Raw genomic sequence first — 25,831 nt, forward strand, 5'->3', positions numbered from 1 at the left:
CTGAGCAAGGCCGGAGCTCTGCTGGCGCTTCCCCGGAGGGATGGAGGAGTCCAGGTGGATGGGGTGGTGGCAGCTCCCTCTGTGCCCGGGACAGCCGCAAAGGGCTGCCACCGAAGAGGACCCTGAAGAGCTCAAACCAAAGAACTTATTCGCGTTTGATTTTTGAAGGGGTCAGAGGGGGCTTGGGTCTCTGGAACATGCCACCCCGGCAACTGGGAGCCGTGCGTCCCCTTGGCGGGGTTTGTTGGAGGGTCGCTGGCTCAGATGCCGATCCGGGACCCTCCCTGCGCACACAAGCAGTCTCTGAAGCTCCTGCAGCTTTACAAGCCTCAGCTTTATTTAGAAGCCAAAGCCTAGTTTTGCCACGAGCAGTAAATCCTTTCCATGGCTCCAGATGAAGCTGCAACAACTTTCCCCCCCCCCCCTCCTCACCGGTTGCACCGTGCTGCCAGCCAGGGGCTGCCACGGGGCTGGGGACCATCCGGGGAGGACAACAGTCCCAGCTACCCCTGAGGATTCCTGCCTGCCCTAGAGCCCTTCTCCTTCATCCGTAGGAAAAACCACTCGCCGTGTGCCTGGGGCCGCCTCTGCGGTGAGGGAGGCAGAGGCATTGCCTCCCAGAAACTCCAGCTGAGCTCAGATGCTCTGAGGCAAAGAGGATTTCCCAACCGCAGCGTGAAATCTGGGTCCTTTCCTCGGCAGTCCTGGAGCACGCAGCCGGGAAATGTCACCCTCATGGCAAACGAGGGCGTTTATCCCTTGTTTGTACTTGAAACCTTGGTCTCAGCAAAGTTTCTGGCGTGGCTCTGGGAATACCGAGCGGACTGCAAACACAACCTTTTTGTGCTCCCGTAAGCGCTCTGAGACGAGGCAGTATTGATTTCCTCGCCGTCAGAGAGGTGTATTTAACCGGACGGCTCAGGCTGGCCTGGTTACCGATCCGTGCAGTGTCCGCTTCCAGAGGGGGAGGCGATGGCTCTGCACCGTCACCGGGCCGGGCGGCGAGCGCCGGGCTGGGGTCAGCGGTGGGCTTTGTGCAGCAGCACCGGGAGGGGAGTCTCTGCATGGATAGAGCGAGGAAATAAAGCTCCTTAAAATAGTATTTTTCATATCTTAGGGGAACAGGACCGAAGATGTTATTGCCAGCATTCAGGGTGACTGTAATTCCCGTGCCGTGATGTTTGGGAAGGGGGTGAATAGCGATCTTCACGTTACGGTCCCGTCCCCGGCACGCAGGGCAGGCGTGTGCCCGCGTCGTGGCTGAGCCGCAGAGGGGGCGGCCGCTGGCTGCCGCCGAATTTTTTTACAAGCGTTAAATGAAAAATTGTGCTTTGCTACGGTGAGAGCTCGTCCTGTACGCTCTCGTGAGGGTGTTGGTAACGCACAGCTCAGGGTGTGTTTTGGACGTGTTGTTTTTTTAACGCTGATAAAGTTCAGAGCCACAATGAAAACGCGACGATCGCTTTTCTCTCGCTGTATCTCGCACGTGTATCCTTTGCGGAGGGCGGGAGACAGCTGGGTTAGTCCACGTACCAAAACCTGGTAGGTACCAAGCAAAGGCTTTACCGTGTCCTGAGACCACTTTTCATGTGTCTTGCAACAAGAAAACTGCCGGCAGCATGTGTGCTGTGGGAGGAGTATGGAATTCCTGCGTTCCTGCGATAGAGAATAGTTTCCACATCCCACGATAACTCCAGGGGCAGCAAACAAGTCTTGGTTCCCATTGTTAAACCGGCGTTATATTTTATAACTCAGTTGGAAAGAGGCTTTCACCTTCTGTACTGAAAGTAGCAAAACTGTATTGTGCCTAGATGGAGGACAGTGCTTTAACGCTGGTTCCTAAGAGTAATATTCTTCATTTAGAAAAGCCTGAGCCGTGGTATCCTGCTTTTACCACCATCAAAGCACGAGTTGATCTAAATTTGCTGAGAGTGAACCTTTCCTCCTTGCTGGAAAACGTTCGTAGGGCTGCAGGAAGGAGAGGCAGTATCCTTTGCACTTTATAAACAGAGACTAATTCTGTAGAAGCTGCATGATTAAGTAGTAGTTCCTTATCTCCTGCCGGTTCAAGGTGTTTTCCTCTCTGGCATCTCATTTCACTGGGCGCAAAGTCCAGCCGGCCGTGAGCGAGCTCCGCGGCAGGCTGCAGTGGCACCGCCGAGCTATCAGAAAGTCTCGGTGGGGTTTGGGAAGATGCTTTGCCTGAGCTTGTATCTTTAGCCCAAACTGCTCATCGTCAGCTGATCCTGGCCAGCTGTGGCTTGTAGTGTCTGGAAAGGGTGGAGAGGTTTTATTTAGTTTTATTTGATTATTTATTTTTTTAAAGAAACTTTCAGGATCTGGTGCCAGAATGCCCCTGGAGAGAGCCAGGAGCAGGGAGGAGACTGGGGAGAGCGAGGGGGATGCCTGTGCCTGAGCCTCCCTACTGTCTCCATCCCACGAGGGACCCGAGCTCTCTGGCGTAAAGCAGATGTTTTGGTCAAATAAGTAACAAGAGACCTAAAAGGATGTCGTGAAGCAGAAGGGCTTGCCTTGCCATCGGAGCTCTGCAGCGTGAGGCCACCTTCTGCCTTCTCCCTTCTCGAGCCTCCGGCTTTGCATGAGAAAACATCTTATCCCGCGACCCCCTTCCCAGATCCCCCTGTTCTAGGGATGCTGAATCTTCCCACAGAGGTGTTTATGAACTGGGTGTTCATGAACTGGGTCCTTTGGGCTCCTGCCCTCCTGTTTCAGAACAGAAACACATTTTGGACATTAAAGATGCTCCGAGTGCCACCTGCTGGAGTGTGCTCAGGGGGAGCGGTGCCCGGGCAGCCAGCCTGGCAGGGACCCCCGGGTGACCCTCTTTGGGGTGACGCAGCCTGGCCCAGAGCTGCAGACACACCGGTACCTGTCACCGCTGTCCCACCACGCTCTGCCGAGACGTCCCGTGCTCTGTCACCGCTGCTCCCCTGCCCGTTGCCGGAGCGTGCTGGCATCTATTTGTGGCCTCCAGGATTTCGCGGTGTTTCCTCCCCGTGACAGCTCCATCCACCTCCACGGAAGGTGGTGTGGGTCACTTTGCTGCACACAAGAGAAGTGAACTTGCTGGTGAGAGAAGGGGCCCGTGAAAAAGGGTGGCACTCCGCTCCATCTGAACACCAAACAGGGTAAAACTGCGCTGTCTTGGTCTGAGTTTTCCCTTTTTAGGGATTTGCTTGTAATCCCCTTTGCGGGGAGCCAAGATCACTGCTCAGAGTGGCAGCAAAGTCCTTCCTAAGGGTGACCAAATTAATTTTGCACTGAGCGTTTGGCTGCCTGTCTGAGTGGAAAGGAATCACCTCAAGGAGGACAGCGTAGTGCTTCTGGGATGCTCAGAGTCACAGGCTTTTGGTTCAGGTCATACGGAGGGAGGCTCCTGGCGTTATCTGTGCCACGATGGAGTCGGTCATTCACTTTTCCCAGCTGCCTTGGCCCCGTAAGAGCCCGTGCGTGAAGGTAGCGACGAGCAGGATTTCGAGATGCCAGTGTTACCGACAGCCTCGCCGTGCAGAGGTCTGACCGCGTGTCCTGGATGTCTTCTCCCTCTCCCCGTTTTTAGTTTGTTTTGTTTTTCAGGAGACCAATAAAACAGTCTGAGATAGCGTAGGGTGAAACGTGCCTCTCGTCCACCGCAGCACTGTTCCCCCTCAGTAATCCCTTCCTGCAAACCTCTAGCAGCAGAGCTCCTGCCAGGAATCCGCCCCCGTCCTTATCCACTTATCGGGAAGTTCCAGTTGCCGAAGTCTCTGGTGCTCCTTAGCTGTGTTTGTAGAAGTGACTTTGTCCAAGACTTCCATCTTCAAAGCCGCCCCGCGGTGGGCCCTGCCTCCCCCCGGCTCTTGCTGCCTCCCGAGGCTTTTGTCTGTCAAAACAGCAAATGCCCTTGTTCAGCGTGAGTTGAAAAGACTAACGAAGCCGCCTCTTTCCCTGCAGATCCTCTTGGATTGCTCTAAGACTCTCCCTCTTCTTTTAAGCTCTGTCCATGACCCCAAGCATTTACACTGTCCCGGTTCTCCCTCCTCCTGCAAAAGCTGTTGCTGATTCTCTGCTGTCTCAGAGGGGCATGGGCACACCTCTTCCCTCCGTCTGCCACCTGCTTTTATAAAAAAACAAACCCAGGACTGAATTCTTCTATAGATTTTCCTCCTCAAAGCGTGGTTGGAACTGACTGAGGAGCTCAAGTGAGAGGTCTCATGTCTTGTCTCCCTGACCTTTTGCAGATCGTGGGCGTGCACGTACTAAGCAAAAGTACCTTTGTCTTATAAAATGCAATAAAATGGTGGTCAGACCTTCGCTTTGAGCAGGCAGCCCTGCAACGACGCTGGAGCGGTGCTGTTTGGGATGATGCTGGAGTGGGAAAAACCAGAGCCCCCAATGTTTCTTACCGGGAAGGGGGGGGCAGCTTGGGGCCGCAGAACTGTGTACGGCCCGGGGAGCGTAGGCTGGGAGTAAACCCGTTGGAACATGTGCGGGAGAACAGGGCAGAGTCTCCTCTTGGGCAAAGAGGTTTTTAAATCTGCTTGAGGTTTCAAATTGTTGGGGTTTTCTTTAATTACTTGTGTGGTACGTGTAAGCGTGAGAGATGGCTTTGGTGTTTAATTGTAGACTACAACCTCGATACTGCAATGCCCACTGAATTAGATGAAGTGAAACTCTTCAATTCTCCCAGGTGGTTTTGTTTTTTGTTTTTTTTTTAACTTTGGCAATTGAATGAAATCGGTACGACCTCACAACATGTTCTGCTTGGCTGGACTTCTGTTTTCAACTTCTCTTCTAAGCCGTAGTGAGTGGCAGACCAGGAAACAACTCCTTTCCTGAATAAACACGGAGTAGCAGCACCTGCTTACTCCGACCCAGCTCTTGCTCTCCCCTCCCTGCCAAACCCCAGCAGCGACACGGGGCGGTGGGGGGGCTGACGCGATGACCACGCCGCGTGCAGGACGTCGCACGTAGCGCAGGTACAGGGTGACATTTTTTAGCTCCCGAGAGGTCCCGGAGCAGTTGCAGAGTTCTCGAGAGATACGTCGCTCGGAGGCCAGGTTTCCTGTGGGGGTAGTTAGCGTCGCCTGCCTTGCTTTCCTGGAAGTCGGTGGATGGCAGCAAAGCGAGTTAAAATCTGCAGCCGCTGATACGACCATCTCGTTGCTGTGGGCAGCACTTCCTCTCGTGTCAAAATGGCTCTGCCTCGAGGCACAGCTCCATCCTCTCTGTCCCGTCTCTCTAAACAGGTCCGGTCCATCTGGACCATCCAGTTCAGGTGCGGGTACCGCGAGCTGAAGCATTTTCGCTTTGCGAGGGTGCCTCTGCTCGGGGAAGAGCGGTGCTGCTCAGCGACGAGCGTCCCACAGGATTTCTCAGCCTGGGGCCAAGTCTGGGGGCTCCCAGGAGCACCGAGGGTGATCTGCCATAGAAGTGCAGACAAAAGGACGTGGTTCTGGCCAGTTCTTTGGTTGCAGATGAGACCAACCGTCAGCCTTGCCCAAATAAGGCCTTTGCAGGACGGCAGGCAGTGGCTGGGGAGGTTTCTTTGCTTTGTTTGTTCCCCTTTTTGTGAACCACCACTTGAAAAAAAAGTTCCAGACAGAGCAGCCTTTGCCTCTCTGCTCTTTACAACGGCAAAAAGCAGACTCGCTTCCCCTGCAAAGCTGCAGCATCTCTCGTTTCCCGTGTATTTCGTGCTCCCCTTCCCAGAGCGGGAGTTGCCGCTCTGCAGAGAGATCATTGCTCTGGAGTAGGCTGCATAAAATAACTTCACGCAGAAGTTCAGGAGTGTGAAGCTCCCCCCTCCTGCGGCCAGCACCCAGGAGCAGCCCGTGCTTTGGGGGGGGTGGGTGGTCTGCACGCTGTCAGACGTCGGCTTCATCCCGTGCTTCCTGGCCAGCAGCTGGGACCTCTGCCGAGCCATCCCGTCGGTCTTGCGGAGGGGGGGGGCACCAGTCCCGCTTCTGAAGCGTATTGACGTGACAGCAGCTGTCTCTCTTCAGGCAGCAGTTCTTCACACCGTCGCCTTCCTGTTTATGAAACCCTCATCCTTCCCTCCCCGATACTGTTCCCAGTGCTCGGTGGGAAGTAACTGGATCCTGGCAGGAGGCAAAGGCACTCCCCGGTTATTCCGATTTCAATCTATAGGGCTAGCCAGTGGCCTGTTGTATGGAGCCGATGGTGGGACTTGCTGGAGCTTAGTCCTACAGTCCCGTCTGCTGTCACAGAGTTGGATTACAGCATCGTTAAACCGGGCACCATTTGTGTCTGGCACCGCTGGATTTGGGGAGCGTCTTTCCTTGGGCTGATGTACCAGCGACAGAAGGTTCACGCAGAGTTTACAGCCGGGTCTTGGCACTTCAGTGCCAGAGTCTGGTCCACTGCTGCTCGGACAGCATCAGCTCGCTTTTCCCAGGACCCAACTTTTTGTTTTTTCAAAACAAGGCCTAGAAGCAACTTAATTCTGCCCTAAAAGCATCAAACTCACCTGGGATGCGTACGGTCATTTGGAACCGTGATGGGGGAAGGCTCTTGCCTCGGCTCAGCCCACCTGGCTCTTGCCCCGAGACCCACAACCTGTCTATTTGCATGCAGCTGCCTGCACCGCAGTTTCCTTTGGTTTATGCTTCTTGCTTTAGATTTATCGCCTTGTATTGGGATCGTTACCTGTTTGGTTGGTTCTGGTCCCTCCTCGTGGGAGCAGAGGCAGCGAAGCAACGGAGGTTTGCACTCTCGCAGCAGCCTTTCCCTCCGTGGCCGTCAACCGCATCTGAAGCGAAGAGCTGATGGCTTCAGCCTCTGACCAAGCCCGAGTGATGGTCTCTGGGTTTAGCAGCTTCAGGGTGGGCCTCTGCCTTGTGAAAAGCCTCAGGAATTCAAAGTGCTGTTTCTAGGGGAGGAGAGGGGCAGGCAGGCTGAGGCAGGACGGGGCAAGGATGCGATTTTTTTGTGCCCATGTTAACACACAGGTCAGAAAACTGATGAGAAGAGAGACCAGACCACGAAGCAGGGTATTGCATCGTTCCGTCTCACGCTGAAGCATGCCTGCCTTCTGCAGCTGCTTTAAGGCCTTGCATGAGCTGTAGCTGCCCAAATGTAAGCTCCAGTTTTTGTGTTTCTCTGCTGCAGAATTGTTTTGAGATCCCTCGTGTCTCCTGCCGCTGAGGATGGAGCGATCTCCCTTGGGAAACGGGCTATGGGAGTGGGGAAGAGCTATCGGGATGCTCCAGGTAGCAGTTTGAACGCTGCAGTCCAGGGCAGCACTAAGCAACTTAACAGCTGCAAAAGTTGCACGGATCTGGAAAGAAGTTCAGCGGGAACTGTGACTTTTTGAAGGTACAGAGTGGGGACAACTAAAGGGATTCTGTAAAACAGCAAAGGACCTCGCAGTGACGCTGGTGAAACATCTTAGGCACCTGTTTTGCATAGATGAAATGCAGATGGCCTTGTGACGGGGACTGGGGGTAAGCACGTGGCTCGCTCTTCTCCTCGCAATCATGGAAACTGGGAGAGAATTGATTCAGAGCCGTAGGGCTGAAGACCTTCTTCCCTCTCCGCTCCCCATGTCTGCACTGCCTGACTTGGCCCATTCCCATCTCCTTCCCGCTCCGGCCCTACGAAGGCATCCCTTGATGTATAAGAGCAGGGGTGCAGAGCAGCGTCGCGGTGCAGGAGCTGAGCCCCGAGCAAGCGGACAGGATTGTGCAATCGTCAGCGTGCAAACCTCGCGGTGGGCCTCGTGGCAGGGTCCCAAAGACCCGATACGGCAGCTGACTCTGACACGGGGCAGGGACTAAACCAGGGAAGGGCGTAGGAGCTGCCTCCTCCTGGCCCCTTCCCTGGAGAGCTGCAATTCAGCTGATCCTACGGGGAGAGAATTTGTGCTGGACTCAGCATTTGTGCTGCTCGGAGCAGGGGCAGCGTAACTACAAGAAAAGCTACAGAGGCTCTCGGTTGCTTATTGCTGCCTTGCGTAGGGTCTGAAATCGCTCTTTCTATGCCTGTTTTCCTGTCTGTGACACGGGGGACTATACTGATCCTCTTGAAAAACCTGCTGAGATTTGCTGATGGAAAGAGCCATGCCTAAGCACCCGTAAAGCCATCCAGTGTTTTCATTCGGCTGCTGGTATTGTGCAGCCATCGCCACACAATGCAATTTCCCCATACGAAACCACAGTTTCCTTTCAGTAAAAACTCCCAAAATACATCCCGGTGACGTAGCTACTACACTCGGGGTTCTCGTGCTGGTCTGGGTGCTGCAAAGTGCTCTAAGTTCAGAAGCCGGCTTGCAAAGTATGGGAGAATAGCAGCCTAACGCTTTGGAGATGCTGAGGCTCCTCTTTCGCAGCAAGCCAAGGATCCAGGAGGCAAGTGTCTAGCTGATAAAATATCTGCTCTGCGTACAGTACTGTGCTCTGTCTCTTCTGCAGGACGCAAGAAGTTGGTGAATCGCCTGACCTTAGAGACCTTATCCAGTTTTAATTAACGACTTCTCTTTTGGAAAAGGCATTTCTGATGGTAAAACTGCTTTCTAAGAAGCCTCTTTCCTAGGTGCTGCCAGAATTTGGGAGTGTTTTGGGACCAGAGCATGTGTTGAAGCAACAGAAATTAAAACAGCTTCTGGTTAGTTGTTGATGAATAGGAAGCGAAATGCCAAAAGCGTAATCTGTTTTAGCTCTTGCAGGTTTTTTTTTTTTTTTTTTCTTGCATTTAGATGTGACTGTCTCAACCAGCAAAGTGACAAAACGCGAGCAAAAACAAACCTGTCTCTTGGCTTCTGGCTTGTAAAATCCTTCCTCAAAAAAGGGAAAAGTAGGAAAGAGGATTTGTATTTTGAACTTGGTGTTGGGGAAAAAAAAAAACCCGCACCCCGTATGTATGTCCCCAGCCTCTGATCTAGGATGACTAAGCCACCCGTGCAGCTCGGAGGCGGCATTGGGAAGTTCAGAAGAAGTTGGCTCCTCCTCTGACTTGAGCGACCTCCTGGGCTCAGACCTGGCCGGTGGCCGGGGGTGTCCTTTTATTTTCCAGGAGCAGCAAATATCATTTCCCAGTGGTGCAGGTGTGTCGGATGGCCTCCCCGGAGGCTGTGGGTGTCAGAAGATGGCTGGTAGCTCACAGGAGCAGTGTCTTGTGGTCGGTAGGGTGGACCTGCAAGAGAGATCCGTGCTTTTGGGAGAGAAATCAGTGCGGCCCCATCCAAGGCAGGGTTTGGTGCCTGCTCGCTGGTCGGAGCTGTGCAGAAGGAGCTGGTGTCCCTGTGGGTGGGTGTGATCCTGGGGGGGGCGGGGGACCGGTGAGGTTTTTGTGATCGCTTTTAGGCGCTCGGGAAGGGGTGTAGTTGTGGCTCTGGTAGACGTGTCAGCCGGCCGCCCCGAGCAGCACCCGCTTCCCACGGCGGCAGCGGGACAGCCACCTTCTCCCAGATCCCAAAGAGATCTCGGCTGCTCCCACAGCAAGGGCAGAGCGATGGACGGGAGGAAGAGGAAGAAGGTGACTGCAGGGGCCCCCTCCGATCTGATTCAGTCCTTCCGGAGCTGAAAATCAGTTAATTCTTAACTCTAATCTCGCTGTTTTCACGCAGCTCCTCCCTTCCCTCAAGGCTTGCTTTTACTTTTCTCGCCTCTCCGTAGCTCCCGTCCTACTTTCGGGTCGCTCTGCCTCGTGCTGCGCCCACCCGGTTGACGTTGCTGGCACCAAAGAGCCCTGCCAGCGCCGCGGGCTCCCTCGTGCTGACCAGTTCCTTGAAAAGACACGAGAGAAGTCACAGCTCGAGTCTCTCTTAGACCCCTTCTGTCGGCAGTCACATGAGTTTTATCTCATCCATGACCAAAGACTTGAACCTCTCGGAGGAAATGTTTCGATTCTGATTTGATTTTGGGGTGGGGTGGGGTGACTTTTCTATTCAGACTTAGCTCCTTCTCTCAAAAACAGACGGAAGAGCGCCTAGATGTGATGATAAATCTATGTACGTTCATTAAAATACAGCAGGCTCGGGGATTGACCTTGCAAAAGCTATCTGACCTTGCAAAAGCTGTCTGACCTTGCAAAAACTTTCTTCTTCCCCTAATTTTGAGATTTGGGGGGCAGAAAGAGCCATAGCCTAGCTGAGGAGCAGTTCTTTTCTGAGCTGCCTTTAAATGCTTCTGCGTCTCTCCCTATAAGGGTTCACAGAATCGCATCTGGCCCCAGAGGCAGCGTAAACTGACATTTTTAATGCTGCTCCGGGACCTGTCAGAGCAGCTGGGCTGGCCCTGCCCTGCCCTCGAGGGATGTGCTGAGTTTTGGTATTTGAGTATGTTCCTCCTTGGTTGCTTTAGAAACGCTGAGCGTGCCCCTGGAGAGAAACCCTCTCTTTGCTGTGGGGTGCCAGATTTCCCCGCAAACCCAGGGCGCCAGTACCGGAACAGACGCTTTTGGGGTTTGTCCAGGTGTAGCCGAGAGTAAACTCTGATGCAGACGTTAATCAACGTGCCAGAAATGAATTCTCTCTCCTCGGCGGTGTCGTTTTCATTATTGGGGAACACGTGTAACCGAGTGCCGGCACCGTGTCCTTCTCCGCTGCCTGTCAGAGTTTATCAAAGCCCTTAAAGGCTCCATCCAGCTCCTCTCCTGGAGCCACCAACACAGCTCAGAATCGCATCCTGAGGAGCAATGTCTGGTGGGACGCTGCCACTGACTGTAAGCAGCTCTAAACAGTCGTGCTAAGCAAGTTTGTTAGGAGAACTTTAGCGGAGTATCACAGTCCCTCTGAGCTGACACTCATTTCTTGTCCCACAGGCAAAATCAGACATCACTTGGATAGAGAAAGACCTCGTGGACTCGGCAGACAAGGTAAGAGCCCGCTGCAGACGTGCACCTCAAGGAGACTCATGCGTTTCATTCGCACTTTATGCCATGACGAGTCGTTCCACGTACGCGAGGGCGTGAGCAAGGACCTCTCTGAAACCCAAACCCTTTCTCGCAGCACGCCCCTACCAGCCCGTCTCAGCTAGGTGGGACTGCTAATACAGAAAACAGCTATTACTCACTTGTTCACATGACATCCTGGACTTGACTTCATCCTCCTCCTCCTTCCTCCCCACACCAACCCCCTTTCCGTGCTGTCATTTATGTCTGCTGTGGCTTTCTGATCTTGTCAGCTTGCTGGGGCAGGGGCTCCAGCGCTTTAGTTGCGTGGACGTACAGTGGTGGTTGGTTTTTTTTTGATTGCTTTCCTGAGGCTCCTCTCCCCGATAACACAACATGCAAAATTGTCTTGGTCGGGACAAGATTTATCAGATCTTGCCGGGCCAACGCGCAGAGAGCTGGCTGGCTGCACCTCCTGCACGGCTTCACTGAGCAACGTAAAGCTTCCTGAGAAGCGGTGATGCTCGTCTTCGGACCGCACACTGTGGCCACGGTTTCTGCTTCGCCGGGGCTGCGGCAGAATGAAGGAGGTGTCGGTGTGAACCGAGTCTCCTGGAGATTTGTGCTCAGCAGCTGCACAGCGCTGGTTTGTGCTGGCATCTGCTCCCAGCTCCTTCGCTTCGGACCTCATCAGCTATTGAGGTTCCCTCTGCGGAGCTGGGACCAGCTGCCTGGCTGGTATTAGGTCATTTGTTTCTTTCGTTATCGGTTCTCAAAGAGCACATTATGGGGGCAGAGGAGGCGAGACAGTCATAAATAGTCTCTCTGGGTCCAGAGCAAGAGCCTCTTTTCATACTCTGCAGTCTCTGGAGCAATTCAGAAATCAACACTGACACAGGGTTATTTCTAGTTGCAAAGGTGCATGGGCGTCTTTTTACTCATTTCAAGGGGTTTCTTTCTTACCTGCGCTCTCTGGGGTCTTGCCGCAGAAAATATCTGTCTGTCCTGCCCCAGTGGAAAGGTCAATGGGGGAAGGAGATGGTAAGGTTTAGTTTTAAAATAAAAAATATCAAGCAGTCGAAATACCTCTTTCCTGTCCCACCAATAAATCTGACAGCAGTGGGTTCAGAAGCTGTCTGCATCAGAAATGCCCTTAAAAATACCTCGTGTGGAACTTCCCGGGGTGGCTCTTAGACAACTCCAGCGTCCAGAGCAAGGACCTTTGTGCAGCAGAAAGCAAACGAAGGACTAGATGCAAATCCTAGTGATGCCAGAGGATTTGCCCGTGGCACTGATGCACCCTGAATCCCATCGCGGGTGACCCCTCATCCCTGTGCCAGTGTGAGAGCAAAGAGATGTGCAGCTTTCCGAGGTGGTGTCTGAGTTCTGGTTCATGAGTTTTTCCTCTTCCTTTTTAAAGAGTAAGTGGCTTCTCAGAATAATCCCCCGTTGTGGAAATACCCCCAAAACTCACAGCCTGACATGAGATTCGTGCAGCACTAGATGGACGTCACTTTAACTAGACCCTGTATGTTTTCTGGCAGGGTCTTGTCTGAACCAGGGAGCCCAAATGTAAATAAGAAGCTATGAATTTATTTTTTTTTTTAAAGCAAAACCAAAAAAAAAACCCAACAAAAACCAGCTCCAACCACAAGCACTGTTGCTGGGGAGTGGGAACGTGAACCTGCCTCCGTGCGACCGAGTCGCTTGTCTCCACTGCGCATCTGCCAGCTGGGGCTTTAACCACCTGTATCTCCTCCATCCGGCAACCTCAAGCGTGGGGCGTCCATGCAGCGCTGCAGGAGCCTCCCCGACCCCCGGGAGCCGGCCGTGCTTCCCCGAGAGCGCGCGGGGACGGCGGTTACTGGGGCTGTGCGATGTTGATCGGGATGGGAGAATGGAGAGGGACCCTAAACTTCCTCGCATCTTCGCGTTCCTCACGCTCTTGCTGCAGAGGAAACATCGAGCGAAGCCCTGCAGCCTGCAGCTGCCTGCCCCCAGCCAGCTCTCCAGCCCGGTCAGTACTGTCGCTTGCTCGCTTTGCTTCACTTGGTGTCGCTGGTTGTTCATCCAGGTGGGCTGATGCTTCAGATGGATGTTTGGAACGGTCTGGTTTGCTTTTCTTTTTCTGGGATAGTTTGCTTAATGGTGCCATTGGAAGAAACTTATCTCGGTGCAAGCAAAGCCTGTTTGTGCTGCAGCTCGGTGGCACGCAGGTGCTTTTGTGCTGGAGACTTGTTCTGGTGTGCTGCTAAACTGGCCGTAGGAGCTGGTCTCCAGAGTCCTAACTGTTGAATTGCAAGTTCTGGGATGAGTCCATGGGAGGAAACCTCCCTTGTGTCAGCAAGATGCCAAATGGCATCTCAGAGCTTTTCTCAGAAAGCTGTCAACAACGTCTCTGCCGATGCCACTTTTGGTCTAGTTGGCATGTCTGTATGTTTGCTGGTGTGGTCTGGCTGGCAGGCTGCGTATGCAAATCGCTGCCTGCCTGGAGATGCAGCTTGGGCTCCTGAAAGCATTTGCAGTTAAATACACTGGGTCTTGCAGTGGGCCAAGGTGAAGAACTCCCACAGCTTGTGGAAATACGTCGCTCTGCAGCTCCTGAAGAGCCGTGGTAGGAGGATGGGTCTAGACGCCTTGGAGGTGGATCTGGGAGTTCATTTGCAATGTTCCTCTCTGCGTAGGTGTGATGCTACGGAGTGAAACATCCATGGTTGTACAAGTGCTGATGCTGTGCAGACTTGGTTTCTCTCTAGTGTTTTCATGAAGATGGTGGGGAGGGAAAGAGCCTACAACTTCCACTGGTCTCATCCCCGGGTCCCTCCCTGGAGGGGTCTCTCCGTGGAGAGCTGAGCAATGTGGAAGGACTAGCAGGAGGAGACCTCTTGGCTGACTCCCGCTCCGGCTCTTGGCCAGAAGTGGGAAGCTGTTCCTGGCAACCGCTGTCTGCCACGGACTAAGCCTCCAAGTGAAACCACAAGTGTAAATTGGCCGATTGAAGCTGGGAGATCATGTGGAACACGAAAACTTCTTGTTACAGGGATTATAAGATCTTTCTTGTCTGTGATCACCGAGACTAGCAAAAGGCAGGATCACACCGGGGGGACCTCCTGCCCTCTCCCCGTGCTCGGGCTGTACGTGCTGCACCGCTGAGAGCGTGGGCTTCTCTGCTCGGTCCTAGTGTCTGAATAATGCAGGATCTTGAGAGAGCAAAGCTACCGCCATGGAAACAAAGCCACTTCCTAGTCTGGAGGAAAGCCAAGCATGAGAGTGGGAAGGGAAGGGTGCTCGGTGCAGGTAGACAACCACATCCGTGGGTGCTTGGCAAGGCCACCCTCCTCAAGAAGATGCTGGGAGGGTGGGGAGTGGGCTGGGGTGCAGAGGAGAGGCAGAGCCTGAAACTTGGTTCCTGTTGTTTTTAAAAGCTGCTTTGATTAGGTGGGTTCCAGCCCAAGTATCTGAATAGTTTTAGAAAACAAAGCGTAACCTTTTTTTCCCCCAAGCTCTGCAAGGGGAAAAATGAAGTAGTAGCTCCCACTTTGTGGCAGCCTCTGATGGCCACATCTGCCCTAGGGTCAGAGAGCAACCGACTTTAATGCCCTTTGGAACATAATTGCTGGCCTTCAGGTCCAAATAGCAACCAGACCACGTCTAACACTGAATAACCTGGGACTGAAGTGCTAAGAAGCCTGGACTTGCCCTTACAAGACGTACAGCCACGAGGGATTGCTGGCCTGAGTAAGATTCACGTCTGTAGAAGTGGGAAGTGGAGTCCAGCCTGCCCTGTGGGCTCTCCCCAGGGGGGGTCACTTGGGAGAGGAGCTGGAACAGGTCAAGCTCAGAGGAGACCGAAGTACAGCTATGCTGTCTAGGTATGATCGAGAGAAGCAGAGGGAAAGGCACGGCTGGAAGACTAGTGGTATAAGACGTCTCTTTATATTTGGGATGCAGACAGAGAGCAGCACAAGGTGGTTCTGTTGAGCCGAACTCTGGGCTTTGTGCACCAGCGGTACAGACAAGGTTTGCTGGGGAAAGGAGGTGTTTCAGCATCACCGCAGGGGCTGGGGCTGTTCTTGAGTGCTGGCCTAGCTTCGTTGGTGAGTTTATTCTAGATACTGCTGATCAAATCTCTTTTTTTTTCTTCTTTATTTTTTTTATCAATAAAAGAATGTGTTTTAAACAAAACATGTGCCAGAGACCTTGGCTTCCCCTCAATCTTCTTGAAGGTTTGAGTCTGTTCAAGCATCATCTGTATGTGCTGAAGATGCACTAAGACTTATGTTGCAGAGTTGCTCAGATTGCTGAGCAGATGGGCTCCAACATGTCTGATTTTTGCCAGCCCTGCCCGTGTTTTGACAACAGTGCCGTATTTTTGTGTTGTGGGATTTTTAGTGGCATAAACACTCCTGGTTTTGCCACCAGTGCCTTAAAAAAGGAAGGTGCTTTTCAAGCACTCTTCTGAAATGCAGTTCAAAGAAACGCAACACCTGCGGAGTGAGGAGCGGAGCCGTGGGGAGAGCGCAGGATATTTAACAAGGCTGCCTGGTGGAAGCCTACCGATGACTTTTTATTCCAGATGTTGAAGCCAGGAGATACCTGTGACAAGCACCAACTTTTATGGTTCTCTCAGATGTGGTCCCTGTGAGTCCGTAGCTACAATCCTTGTTCCTTAATCCGATAAGGGTTGCTTTCCCTTGTTCAGGAGTATATTCCCATCAACCGTGTGTCCCCTTTTTTTCAGGGCGAAGGTGTTGTGAAAGAAATCAACATCACGCACCATGTGAAGGAAGGCTCCGAGAAAGCCGATCCTTCGCAGTTTGAGCTCCTGAAGGTGCTGGGACAGGGCTCTTTTGGCAAGGTGAGTTCAATTTTTCCTGTGCGTCGTGCCACACAAATTATTTTGATGACAAAAGGGACTGTCCCCAACGAAACCACTTTCCTGATTCCCACCAGATCGTGAGAATCTGACTGATGAGCCCACTTAGCAAATGGTTGCTTCTGATTTGAAAGGCAACCGTAGCGATGCCTTCTCCTAATGGGCAGCCTGTACGTCCAAAGCTCCCCTGTAATTCTTTTTTCAGATGATCAGGAGGAAAGTAGTAGTATCCTGCTCGCGAATGCAGGTGTCGCACAGGGCAGAAGGACCTCCTGCAGCTCTCTAGCTGGCTGCCAAGCTGTCAGTTGAATTGAGGGCATGTTCCTCTCTTCTCAGAAACGACGCTGCGTGCCAGGGACTGGTTTTGGCCCCTGTTTACGGTCCAGTTTCCCTTCTGTGAAGGGGGAAGGAAGTAGCCTGTAACTCTTATCTATTTCAATGCGTAAATAATCCAGGTCTCTTACAGACCATCTGCTCGCACATTAAATCAACTTCACGTCAATCAGTTACCAGCACTAACGGTGGGCGCTCGTACAGGACCATGCGCTGTTGCCTGGGCAAATGCAGCAGTGGCTTTCTGCAGAAGAAAGGTGGTGTCTTTGTGAAGCTGCCTAAAACCAGGTAGTTTGGGACATCAGAGAAGGGAAGGAGGTAAAAATCTAGAGAGGATGCAGGACCTGAACAATAAGGGGTTGATCTGGCTGTCAAATCAGCAAGTCACCAGGAGGCTTTGTGGTACGTTGAAGTATCAGTGCTTCAAGTCACGGCTCCCAGGCATCGGCCACAGCCCCACGGTAACTGCAGGAGTGAGCAAGAGGTGTGGAAGATGGGAGAGGAGGAAAGGGCAGTATAAAAGCCTGAGTGCTATAATGGCTGGAGATAGGGAGCGAGAGCAGTCTACCCACAGCACTTTTCCTGAAAAACCTCATGGGGTTTCACCTGGAGAGCTTGAGGTCCATCTTACCAGTCCTGCAGCCAGCCGCTGCTTTAGGGTTACCGTGAGGTTTGCCACTTTGGGAGGCATCCAACTCCTACTGCTAATATTTAGCGCTTGGCTAATGTGGTGCTCTTCTGCCTCAGGTTTTCTTGGTGAGAAAAATTACACCGCCAGACAGCAACCACCTCTATGCCATGAAAGTGCTCAAGAAGGCGACATTGAAAGGTAGGAGGCTCTCGCTGCGATGCTTTTGTCCTCCATGACTTACAGAGCACTGGGGAGATGTCACAGCAGCCACTGCTGGCCGCAGGGTGATCTGGTTGAAAAAGTATCTTTATCTCAGGCAAGAGAAGTATCTTTATCTCAGCCAAACAGCCTCTTTTTCCCTCCCTCTATGGCAAACCCTTGTTGCAGGGCTGGAGGTGGAAAAGATCTGGCTCCAGGTGCCAGGTACTAAAGGACTTAAGGCTGGGGGCAAGGCTGACGCCGGGGTACCGCGTGCCTTTGTGTCTGAGCCGTTCCTCTCTCTTCCCACAGTGCGTGATCGAGTAAGGACAAAGATAGAAAGGGACATCTTGGCTGATGTAAACCATCCCTTTGTGGTGAAACTCCACTACGGTGAGTGCGGAGCTAGTTGGGACGCTGGGAGAGGGGCTGATGCTACCGTAGGCACGCCTGCCGTGAGCAGGTAGATGAGCACGGGGCATCCAGCAGTAGGCTGCTTGGAGGATGCTGAGAGCCTGTCATGGTCCCTAACAGGCTTCTGGAGATACCTGAAATGGAGAGGAGGCCTGGGTCCATCCGTATCCCTCAATGGCCATGCTGCTGTGCAGCCTTCACAATCCCCTTACACAAATCCTCTCTCGGAAAGGTCTTTGGTCCCATTGCTGCTCTGCCCATTGAGTGGGGAGCAGAGCATAGACCAGGAGAAGAGGTTTAAACATCAAATCCTTGGGATTAAAACATTAAATCAGGAGAAATTGAGAAAGCAGAGTTAACTAGTCAATCCAGAGTTTGGCAAGATTAATGCTCTGACTCTGAGGAAGACGAGGTTGGCTTCTTTCCCTGTACCTCTCTCGGGAAAACAGCCCTTTCAGGGGGGCATCGCTGGCTGAAAGGGAACCGACCCCCCGTAAAATGAGGATTTTCGGCAGCGCCAGGGTGCTGCTGGTGAGCTCCCATTCCGACGTCACGGGCAGGCTATCTCATTTACCCCAATTAGCCCTACCTGTGTTTAACCTCGTAACCACGCAGGGCATCTGCATGACTGGAGCCACTGGGATTTAGGTGATTAGCGTAACACCGTGGAGCCTTTCCTCAGCAAAGGGGTCTGATTCCTGCTCTGGCTTGTGTTTCAGCATTCCAGACGGAGGGGAAGCTATATCTCATCTTGGATTTCCTCAGAGGAGGTGACCTTTTCACTCGGCTTTCCAAAGAGGTGAGTATGCTCTGGCATCTTGGTGGGTTGTTGAAGCTCTCAGTTCATCTGGGCTTAATTGTCTGGAGAAGTGATTGACCCTTGCAAAGTCCGTGAGATGGGTGGAAACAACCTCCAACCTGCTGCTAGCCCAGAGCTGGCAACAGGGGAGGATGTCTCGGGAGCCCTGTCCTCTGGCAGAAGAGCAGCAGGTCTTACCTCCGCAGCAGCTTCTGCTGAGCATCACGTTAGGAATGAAAACAAGGCGAGAACCGTGTTCTGCTGCAGTGTTGGCTGGTTGTGCCAGGTGAACATAACCTGGTGAACGTAAATGAAGTGTTTTTTTAAAAACCTGTCTGCTGCTTAGCAACCTGGTTTGGTTTGGGTTGTTGTTGTTTTTTTTTTTTTTGTATTGCTGCTTAACTGATACTTTAGGATGGTGGGTGAAGCCTGGGAAACTTAAGTATGAAAGGGCAGGAGGGAGGAACATGGGTGCGAAAGGTCTTGCCTGGGTGCAGCGGGAACACGTTCAAGCCAGTGTTGTAACCCCAGTGCCTGTCCTCTTCCTCTCCCTTCCTGCAGGTCATGTTCACCGAGGAGGACGTGAAGTTCTACCTAGCGGAGCTGGCTCTGGGGCTCGACCATTTGCACAGCCTGGGAATCATATACAGAGATCTCAAACCAGAGAAGTACGTGCGGCGCAGCTGAGGCGGGGAACAGAGTCCTTCAGTTCAGTCCCAAGCCTGTAGTCAGCAAACGGCGTGCGTGGCCTTCTTCCGCAAAGGCAAAGCTGAATGATGCCCCGAGGCCAGCCAGATGGAAGGCGGCAGTGCCAATCGACAGGGCTCCTGCTCCTCAGCTCAGCAGCTACGGCCAGGAGCGCTGCGGAGGCAGCATGTGTGCACCACATGTCTGAGCAGTAATCCTTGGCAGTCTCCGGGCTCCAGCTTTAAGCAATCGAGAGCCTTCGGAGGGAAAAGGCACCAGGCTGGGCCTCTGCAGAGCCACGTACCAGCCGCGTGACTTGGTTACTCGTACCTGGGGTACGTGGGGGATCAAAAGTGGTGTAACCTGTGTGGATCGTTAGTTCAATGTGAGGTTGAGGGTGTAGAGAGAAGGGAGCTGCTCTTTGTCCCACTCGTGTCTTGGTGATGGAGCTTAAAGCACCGGGGGAAGGGACAGATGACTTCTCCTCTGGATTCTGGGAGCATCTCAGACCAGCCTCTGATGTGTGTGCGTGTTCTCACCAGCCCTTACTGCAGACAGTAACAACTTGTTTTTTTCATCCGTGCTGCAGCATCCTCTTGGACGAAGAGGGGCACATCAAACTCACAGGTAGGCCACTCCACAAAAGCCTTGTGCTCCAGCAAGCTTGGGCCTTGACGTACGGAGCTGCTTCTCTTAGGCCGCTCTGCTCCGTGTGATGGCGCAGAGCACGCGGGTGCATGCTGACAGTTGTTCTCTTACGTAGATTTTGGCTTGAGTAAGGAGGCTATAGACCACGAGAAGAAAGCCTATTCCTTCTGTGGGACAGTGGAGTACATGGCACCAGAAGTTGTGAATCGCCAAGGCCACTCTCACAGTGCTGACTGGTGGTCCTACGGGGTGTTAATGGTACGTACCCAGCCAGCGGGTCTGGAGACCTGGCTTAGCAGCTGCTCCAGCCGTAGCTCTGAAACACCCCGACGTGATGCTGCGTGCCTGGCAGATGTGCTGACCCAGGGGTGTTCTCCAGGCTCCCCGAAAGGGCTCTGTGCAGGCTGTCCGGGCACCCAGCCAGGAGCACGTGTTTCTCGAGGGAGGCAGAGCTCCTGAGGCTGTTGGCCCAGCGAGGGCTGGGGTGTGCGGCCGTGGGGTGTGGGTCTGCGTGGGGGTGTCCGCGTCGGCCCCAGCGCTGGGACGTCGGTGTCCGCGCAGATCTGGTGCCACCGTCTGGTGGTTGCTGAATCCGAGGGCTCCCACAGGAGCGGGCACTGGCTTGAACGTGTTCCCACTGCCAACCTTGCGAACCAAGCTCCTTCTGAGAAAATACGATGTCTGCGATCTTTTTTCGAGCTAGGCTTTTGATCCCTTGCAAGCTTTTCGCTAGCTTTGGCGAGCTCCCAGATGGAGCAATGGGATCTGTGCAACCCTCGGACTTGCTCAGACGTGTGACCTCCCCTTCTTCTCCTTCCCTCCCAGTTTGAAATGCTCACCGGCTCGCTGCCCTTCCAGGGGAAGGATCGTAAGGACACGATGACCCTCATCCTCAAGTAAGAGGAGTTTCTCTCTCATGCATGCATGGGAGGCAAGCTTCTGCTCTTTCGCTGAGCGTGTTGCAATTTGAGGGTTCTCGCAATTTAATGGCATTATTTGGCAAGCGCTTTTGTATCAGCAGTTAGTTTGAAGGGTGCAATGCAAATGCCAAACGGATTATTGTATTTTCGGGGGTGGAGGTGCTGCAGTCCGCTTGTGGGTTGACTTCTTTAAACCTGCAACTGATTGCGTAACTTCCTCTCCAGAGCAAAGCTGGGCATGCCGCAGTTCCTGAGCTGTGAAGCACAGAGCCTCCTGCGAGCCCTTTTCAAAAGGAATCCAGCCAACAGATTAGGTAAGACTTGTTTTGGTTTGTTTCTGAATACACCTGATGCCGCATCGGGGCCTCTCGCATCCTTGCGGGTCAGCAGCGTGTTCACACTCGTACTCGTTTCGTTGCAGCCAGGTTCCCCGTAATGCCTGGCTGCGTCGCGTACACGGTAGCCTTCGCTTTGTCGGTGGTCCTGATTTAATGCCGCGCACCCCCCGGGTGCATCTTTCAGGTTCTGGACCAGATGGGGCAGAAGAGATCAAGCGCCATCCTTTCTACTCCACCATTGACTGGAATGTGAGTATCAGAAATACAAGAGCAAACTTTGACACCGCTCAGCACCAATAATGCAGTTTTGCCGACTGGTCCTGATGCTTGCCCAGCTATGGGAGAGCTACCCGTCCCTGGTTCCGTCTGTTCCAATAATCCTTCCTGAAACTAAAATTCTGTTTGTCACATGAATAACTCTTTCATACCTGAGTTGCCTGTGATCTCACTTTGGTTTGAATTTACTCATCTCTCGACAGTAAGGTGCAGGTTTTAATTGGGGTTTGGCACAACAAGGATTGTCTTGCACAAAGTGGGAAGGACTCAAGGAGACATTTCTGGCAAGGAAATACCTTGTTTTGTACACAGAAGCAGGGCGATAACTAAACTGGCATTTCCCAATTGCTTCTGGCCAACTCCCTACTTTAACACATCATTTAGTTTCTTCCCTGTTTTCCCTTACTTGGTAAAGGATTTGGAAGATCAGTCTTCTAACACTTTCGAGGCACCCGGCAAGCTGCTAGACTGAACCTCCAGCAATGCTAGGAAAGCTTATTTCAAATTTTTGCTTCAAGAAGCAATTTAAAAAGGCTACTTGTGGGAGTGCTGGGATCCAAATGTCCTCCCAGGGCATCTCCTCTGGCTGTCGCTGGGGAGGTATGTGTCGGCAGAGCCCTCATGGGAGTTAGGAGGAGGTGGAAGAGCCTGGCGAGGTAAATACTTTATGGATACCGCTTTTGGACCGGGGCCAAGTTACACAGAGAACATTTTTTTTTTTTCCTTGATGTAATATATGGTAGAAGTTGTAGTATTTCTCCTGTCGGAGCACCTTCGAGCTGTCTTTGTTTTGCAGAAGCTGTACCGCAGGGAAATCAAACCTCCCTTCAAGCCTGCAGTAGGCCAGCCAGATGACACCTTTTATTTTGACACAGAATTTACATCGCGGACACCAAAAGGTTTGTACGAGTTCACGCAAAGCCGAAGTTTCCTGTGTGAAATGATGCTGTAGGGCGTAATAGAGCTTGGTTTGCCTCCTGCTAGTGCTGCAGCTCCAGCTGTAGATATGTGGGGTGTTTCGGGGTAAGCTCGGTGCTGCGTGGTGTAGCTCTAGTCTCGAATCACCTAAAGAGGAGCCGTAGCTCCTGGGCGGTAAGGGGAAGGCTTCTGCTTCCGCAGGGCTAGTCCTCTTCAAGTCGTCTCTCAACTCCCGTTGCAGATTCCCCAGGCATCCCCCCGAGCGCGGGGGCCCATCAGCTCTTCCGAGGCTTCAGTTTCGTGGCGACCGGATTGATGGAGGATGGCAAGGTGAAACCTGCCCAGTCGCCTCTGCATTCAGTGGTACAGGTAAAAAGAGGGGACAGAGGAACAACGGTTCGAAGGTGCAGTAATACTCCAGCGTGGGTCTGCGGGACCTCTGTACCATCTGGAGCAGAGCTAACGGGAAGCCTGAGGCAGTGTCGATCTGTTTGGATTCTTGTATCCTGTTGTTCTTTCATTTCTATTGACTGTCACGTGCAAAGGTCGTCAGGGCAATGCGAGGCTGTCTGCTTCCCTCTCCCCAGGTGGACCCGTGCTAGCGGGAGGTCTGTGTAAATGCCTCTGGGGCGATAGGTGCCACCGAAACGCACCATGCTAGATGCAGACAGTGTCAGCCCACTGACCTATATCTGCCTTGTTCTCTTCTCCTCCCTCTCCCCAGCCGGGAGGAGAAGCTGTGGGATGTAGCAGACAGCAGTCTGTCAGTTTGCTCGGTGTTGCAGTTAACTCACCACGTTGCACAAACCCTTCCCTGAACCCTCCCGGCTCATCAGCTCTCCGCTCTCCTCTTGCAGCAGCTGCACGGCAAGAACATCCAGTTCAACGACGGCTACGTGGTGAAGGAGGCAATCGGCGTCGGCTCCTACTCAGTGTGTAAACGCTGCATTCATAAAGCAACCAACATGGAATACGCAGTCAAGGTCTGAGATTTACCATCTGAACTGAACTCCCCTGTTAGATTTCTGTTCATCCCCCTGATGACCAAAATAACATCCAGGACTGAAATTGCTTTCCCGGCTTGTGTAGGGCCTAAATGGACAATTTCGGTGCCGCTCCGCGTGTAACTGCACAAGCTTTCCTATCTAGGAGTAGCGGGGAAGCAGCGCTCTCCTCTCTCGGGGAGGACAGTACCTCACCTTTCTTTGCAAAGCTTGCTTTGGCTATGTCAGGTCTTAACAAATAAGCCCGGCATAAAACTTTGGAGTTTGGGGACACGGAACTGATGAAGCAACTAGAGAGGGCAGGAACAGGGAGCAGATGTGGTGCAGGATCTCCGCAGGGCTCCAAACACTCAGCTTGTTTGCTTTGTCCTGGCGCCTTTCCCACCCCGTCGTGGCTAATGCTTATCCGTGCTCTTGCAGGTTATCGACAAGAGCAAGCGAGACCCATCGGAGGAAATAGAAATCCTGCTGCGATACGGGCAGCATCCAAACATCATCACCTTGAAAGATGTGAGTGTGACTTGAAAGGCTTCTCCTGTATTTTGGTTTTGGAAGTGCAGACTGGTCTACGGGGGGGGCACAGTGCCGCTCAGTGTATCGCTCTGGGGTGGGGAAGCATCCCCAGATCCCCCTCTGCGTTGCTGATTTCTGTCTGCTTCTTGGTGATTAGAAGTACAAAAGGGAAGCTCTGCGAGCAGGTTTGGGTTAATCCCTCCGTATTTGCTTTGGTAGGTGTATGATGATGGGAAGTACGTGTATCTGGTGACTGAGCTGATGAGGGGAGGGGAGCTGCTGGATAAAATCCTCAGACAGAAATTTTTCTCGGAGAGGGAAGCTAGTTCGGTCCTGCACACGATCTGTAAAACAGTGGAGTATCTGCATTCCCAAGGGGTGAGTACGGTTACTTCTGTTTTCCTGGGAAGCTGTCTGGCATTGCGCTACGCTCCATCTTCCTCCAGGGAGTAACCGTGCCTGTCAGGACTATTATTTCTTGCTGGTGTTGCTGTCTTGGCAAGCCAGAGCAGGGGTCGAGCGTCCTGACGCAGCTTCAGACCTTTGTCTTCCACGGGTATGAGAATGGCACGCTCTTTGCTCCACAGGTGGTTCACAGGGACTTGAAACCCAGTAATATTCTCTACGTGGATGAGTCAGGAAACCCCGAAAGCATTCGCATTTGTGACTTTGGCTTTGCCAAGCAGCTGAGGGCTGAGAACGGCCTTCTCATGACTCCCTGTTACACGGCAAACTTTGTGGCACCCGAGGTAAGCACCTTACTAGCCTGAGACCCGTTGGTAGCTCTCACGTCCCTCCCCTAGCCTGTGCTCTCACTCAGCGCGGGTAGGTCCGTCCCGTTCCTAACTCCAGCCTGCTCTGGCTTATCCTGTCCTGGAATAGGTAATTACAGAAGTACCACTTGTAGTAATGAACAAATAGGGGATCTCAAGTGCAGTCCTCCAACTCGTACTGCGCTCATGGGGGGCTCTGCTTAGGGTAGTGAGACTTTCAAATCCCAGTGGATTTCTAGGCTGCTTCTCTTCCTAATTAACTGACCTGTTAAAAGAGGTGGGATGATTTTCCACTCAGCTGTCTTGGTGCGGAAGAAAGAAGAAGAGCAGGCAGGGTCACTGCACTGGAACGTGGCTACTTTCTCGCTTGTCGTTTTGATGTGCCTGGGGGTTCCTCTGTTCCATGAAACCAAAATCTGATTCGAATCCTGATCTTTAGTCCAAGACTTTGCTGTTCAGTTGGGCTCTAGGAGCTCTGCGTACAGACTGCACGCAGGGGTCGAGCCGCTCTTCACAAGCTGAAGTGAGCTCAACAACAAGAACCAAACACGTTTTGTTGGGTTTTTTTTTTTTTCCTTTGCTTATTCCTTTCAGGTACTAAAACGCCAAGGCTACGACGAGGGCTGCGACATCTGGAGCCTGGGGGTTCTCCTGTATACGATGCTCGCAGGGTAAGCGATGTCTCGCTGGAAGGCACCAGCCAGGGCCGTGACCGCCTTGCTCTCAGACACGCTCTGCGGTGGCGGTTGGACCTCTCCTCGTCGGTCGCTGCTACGTGGAGGCACTCCCTGCTGGGTTACAGGACAGTAAATCAAATCTCTCTTCTCTCCCCAGCTGCACTCCATTTGCAAATGGTCCCAGTGACACTCCGGAGGAGATCCTGACCCGGATAGGCGGGGGGAAGTTCTCTGTCAGGGGAGGCAACTGGGACACGATTTCTGACATGGCCAAGGTACGGTTTGATATTCGTCTGCGTTACGTGACAGGGTCGGGGTCAAGCACAGGCAGCTGCTGTGGGGCAAGGTTAAAGCAGGTTGGGGAGGGAGGGCAGAAGAGAGAGCAAACCGGCAGTGCAGCACATCTCCCCCGCAGCACATCTCCCCCGCAGCAGCTGAGCAGCGTGCCTCTCCCCGCTTTGTTTTAGCTCTGGCTGTGAATATTAGTGTGGAGCACCAACCTCGTGCTTGACCCACGTGGGGTTTGCTGCTATTATATCGCCCAGGCTTACCGAAAACATATTTTATACAAAAGGAGATTGACGTCTGGGGACTTTAAACTTGGCCTCGGAATCTCAATCTTAATTTGGGGGTGGACAGGTGGTATATTTGCATTTAAAGTACGAAATCTTCTAAAGTTTAACTTTCCAAATTGATGCCCTTAGGACCTGGTATCAAAGATGCTTCACATAGATCCTCACCAGCGTCTAACGGCCAAGCAGGTCCTGCAGCATCCGTGGATAACCCAGAAGGACAGCTTACCCCAGAGCCAGCTGAATCACCAGGACGTTCAGCTTGTAAAGGTACAAAAGCTGGTTCCTCACACACCTTGGGCTCTTTGGAAAGCAGCGTCCAGGTGGGGTGATGGCGGTGTGGGCAAAGCAGGATGGAAGGCTGGAGAGGCGTGGGCCAGGGGAGATGTAAAGAAAAAAAGAA

The 25,831-nt window shown here is 52.8% G+C and overlaps 1 protein-coding gene across 7 annotated transcripts in view; it reads left to right on the forward strand.

The window, feature by feature from the left end:
• Nucleotides 1–25,831, forward strand: part of RPS6KA1 (ribosomal protein S6 kinase A1) — a 41,586-nt gene that overhangs the window by 12,842 nt on the left and 2,913 nt on the right. For 3 of the 7 annotated variants that reach the window (XM_075774009.1, XM_075774011.1, XM_075774016.1), the window contains 20 exons: nt 10,783–10,836; nt 15,593–15,709; nt 16,808–16,889; nt 17,202–17,282; nt 18,023–18,102; nt 18,664–18,770; nt 19,379–19,416; nt 19,553–19,695; nt 20,263–20,333; nt 20,583–20,671; nt 20,880–20,944; nt 21,768–21,870; nt 22,131–22,258; nt 22,747–22,872; nt 23,314–23,403; nt 23,626–23,784; nt 23,994–24,155; nt 24,774–24,850; nt 25,014–25,131; nt 25,561–25,698. In XM_075774009.1, the coding sequence (XP_075630124.1) occupies nt 10,783–10,836; nt 15,593–15,709; nt 16,808–16,889; nt 17,202–17,282; nt 18,023–18,102; nt 18,664–18,770; nt 19,379–19,416; nt 19,553–19,695; nt 20,263–20,333; nt 20,583–20,671; nt 20,880–20,944; nt 21,768–21,870; nt 22,131–22,258; nt 22,747–22,872; nt 23,314–23,403; nt 23,626–23,784; nt 23,994–24,155; nt 24,774–24,850; nt 25,014–25,131; nt 25,561–25,698 (2,028 nt within the window). The other 4 variants (XM_075774015.1, XM_075774014.1, XM_075774010.1 and 1 more) reach the window with 4 other exon arrangements.

The sequence above is a fragment of the Balearica regulorum genome, chromosome 22 (assembly GCF_011004875.1).
Source record: "Balearica regulorum gibbericeps isolate bBalReg1 chromosome 22, bBalReg1.pri, whole genome shotgun sequence".
In the NCBI taxonomy this organism is placed as follows: Eukaryota; Metazoa; Chordata; class Aves; order Gruiformes; family Gruidae; genus Balearica; species Balearica regulorum.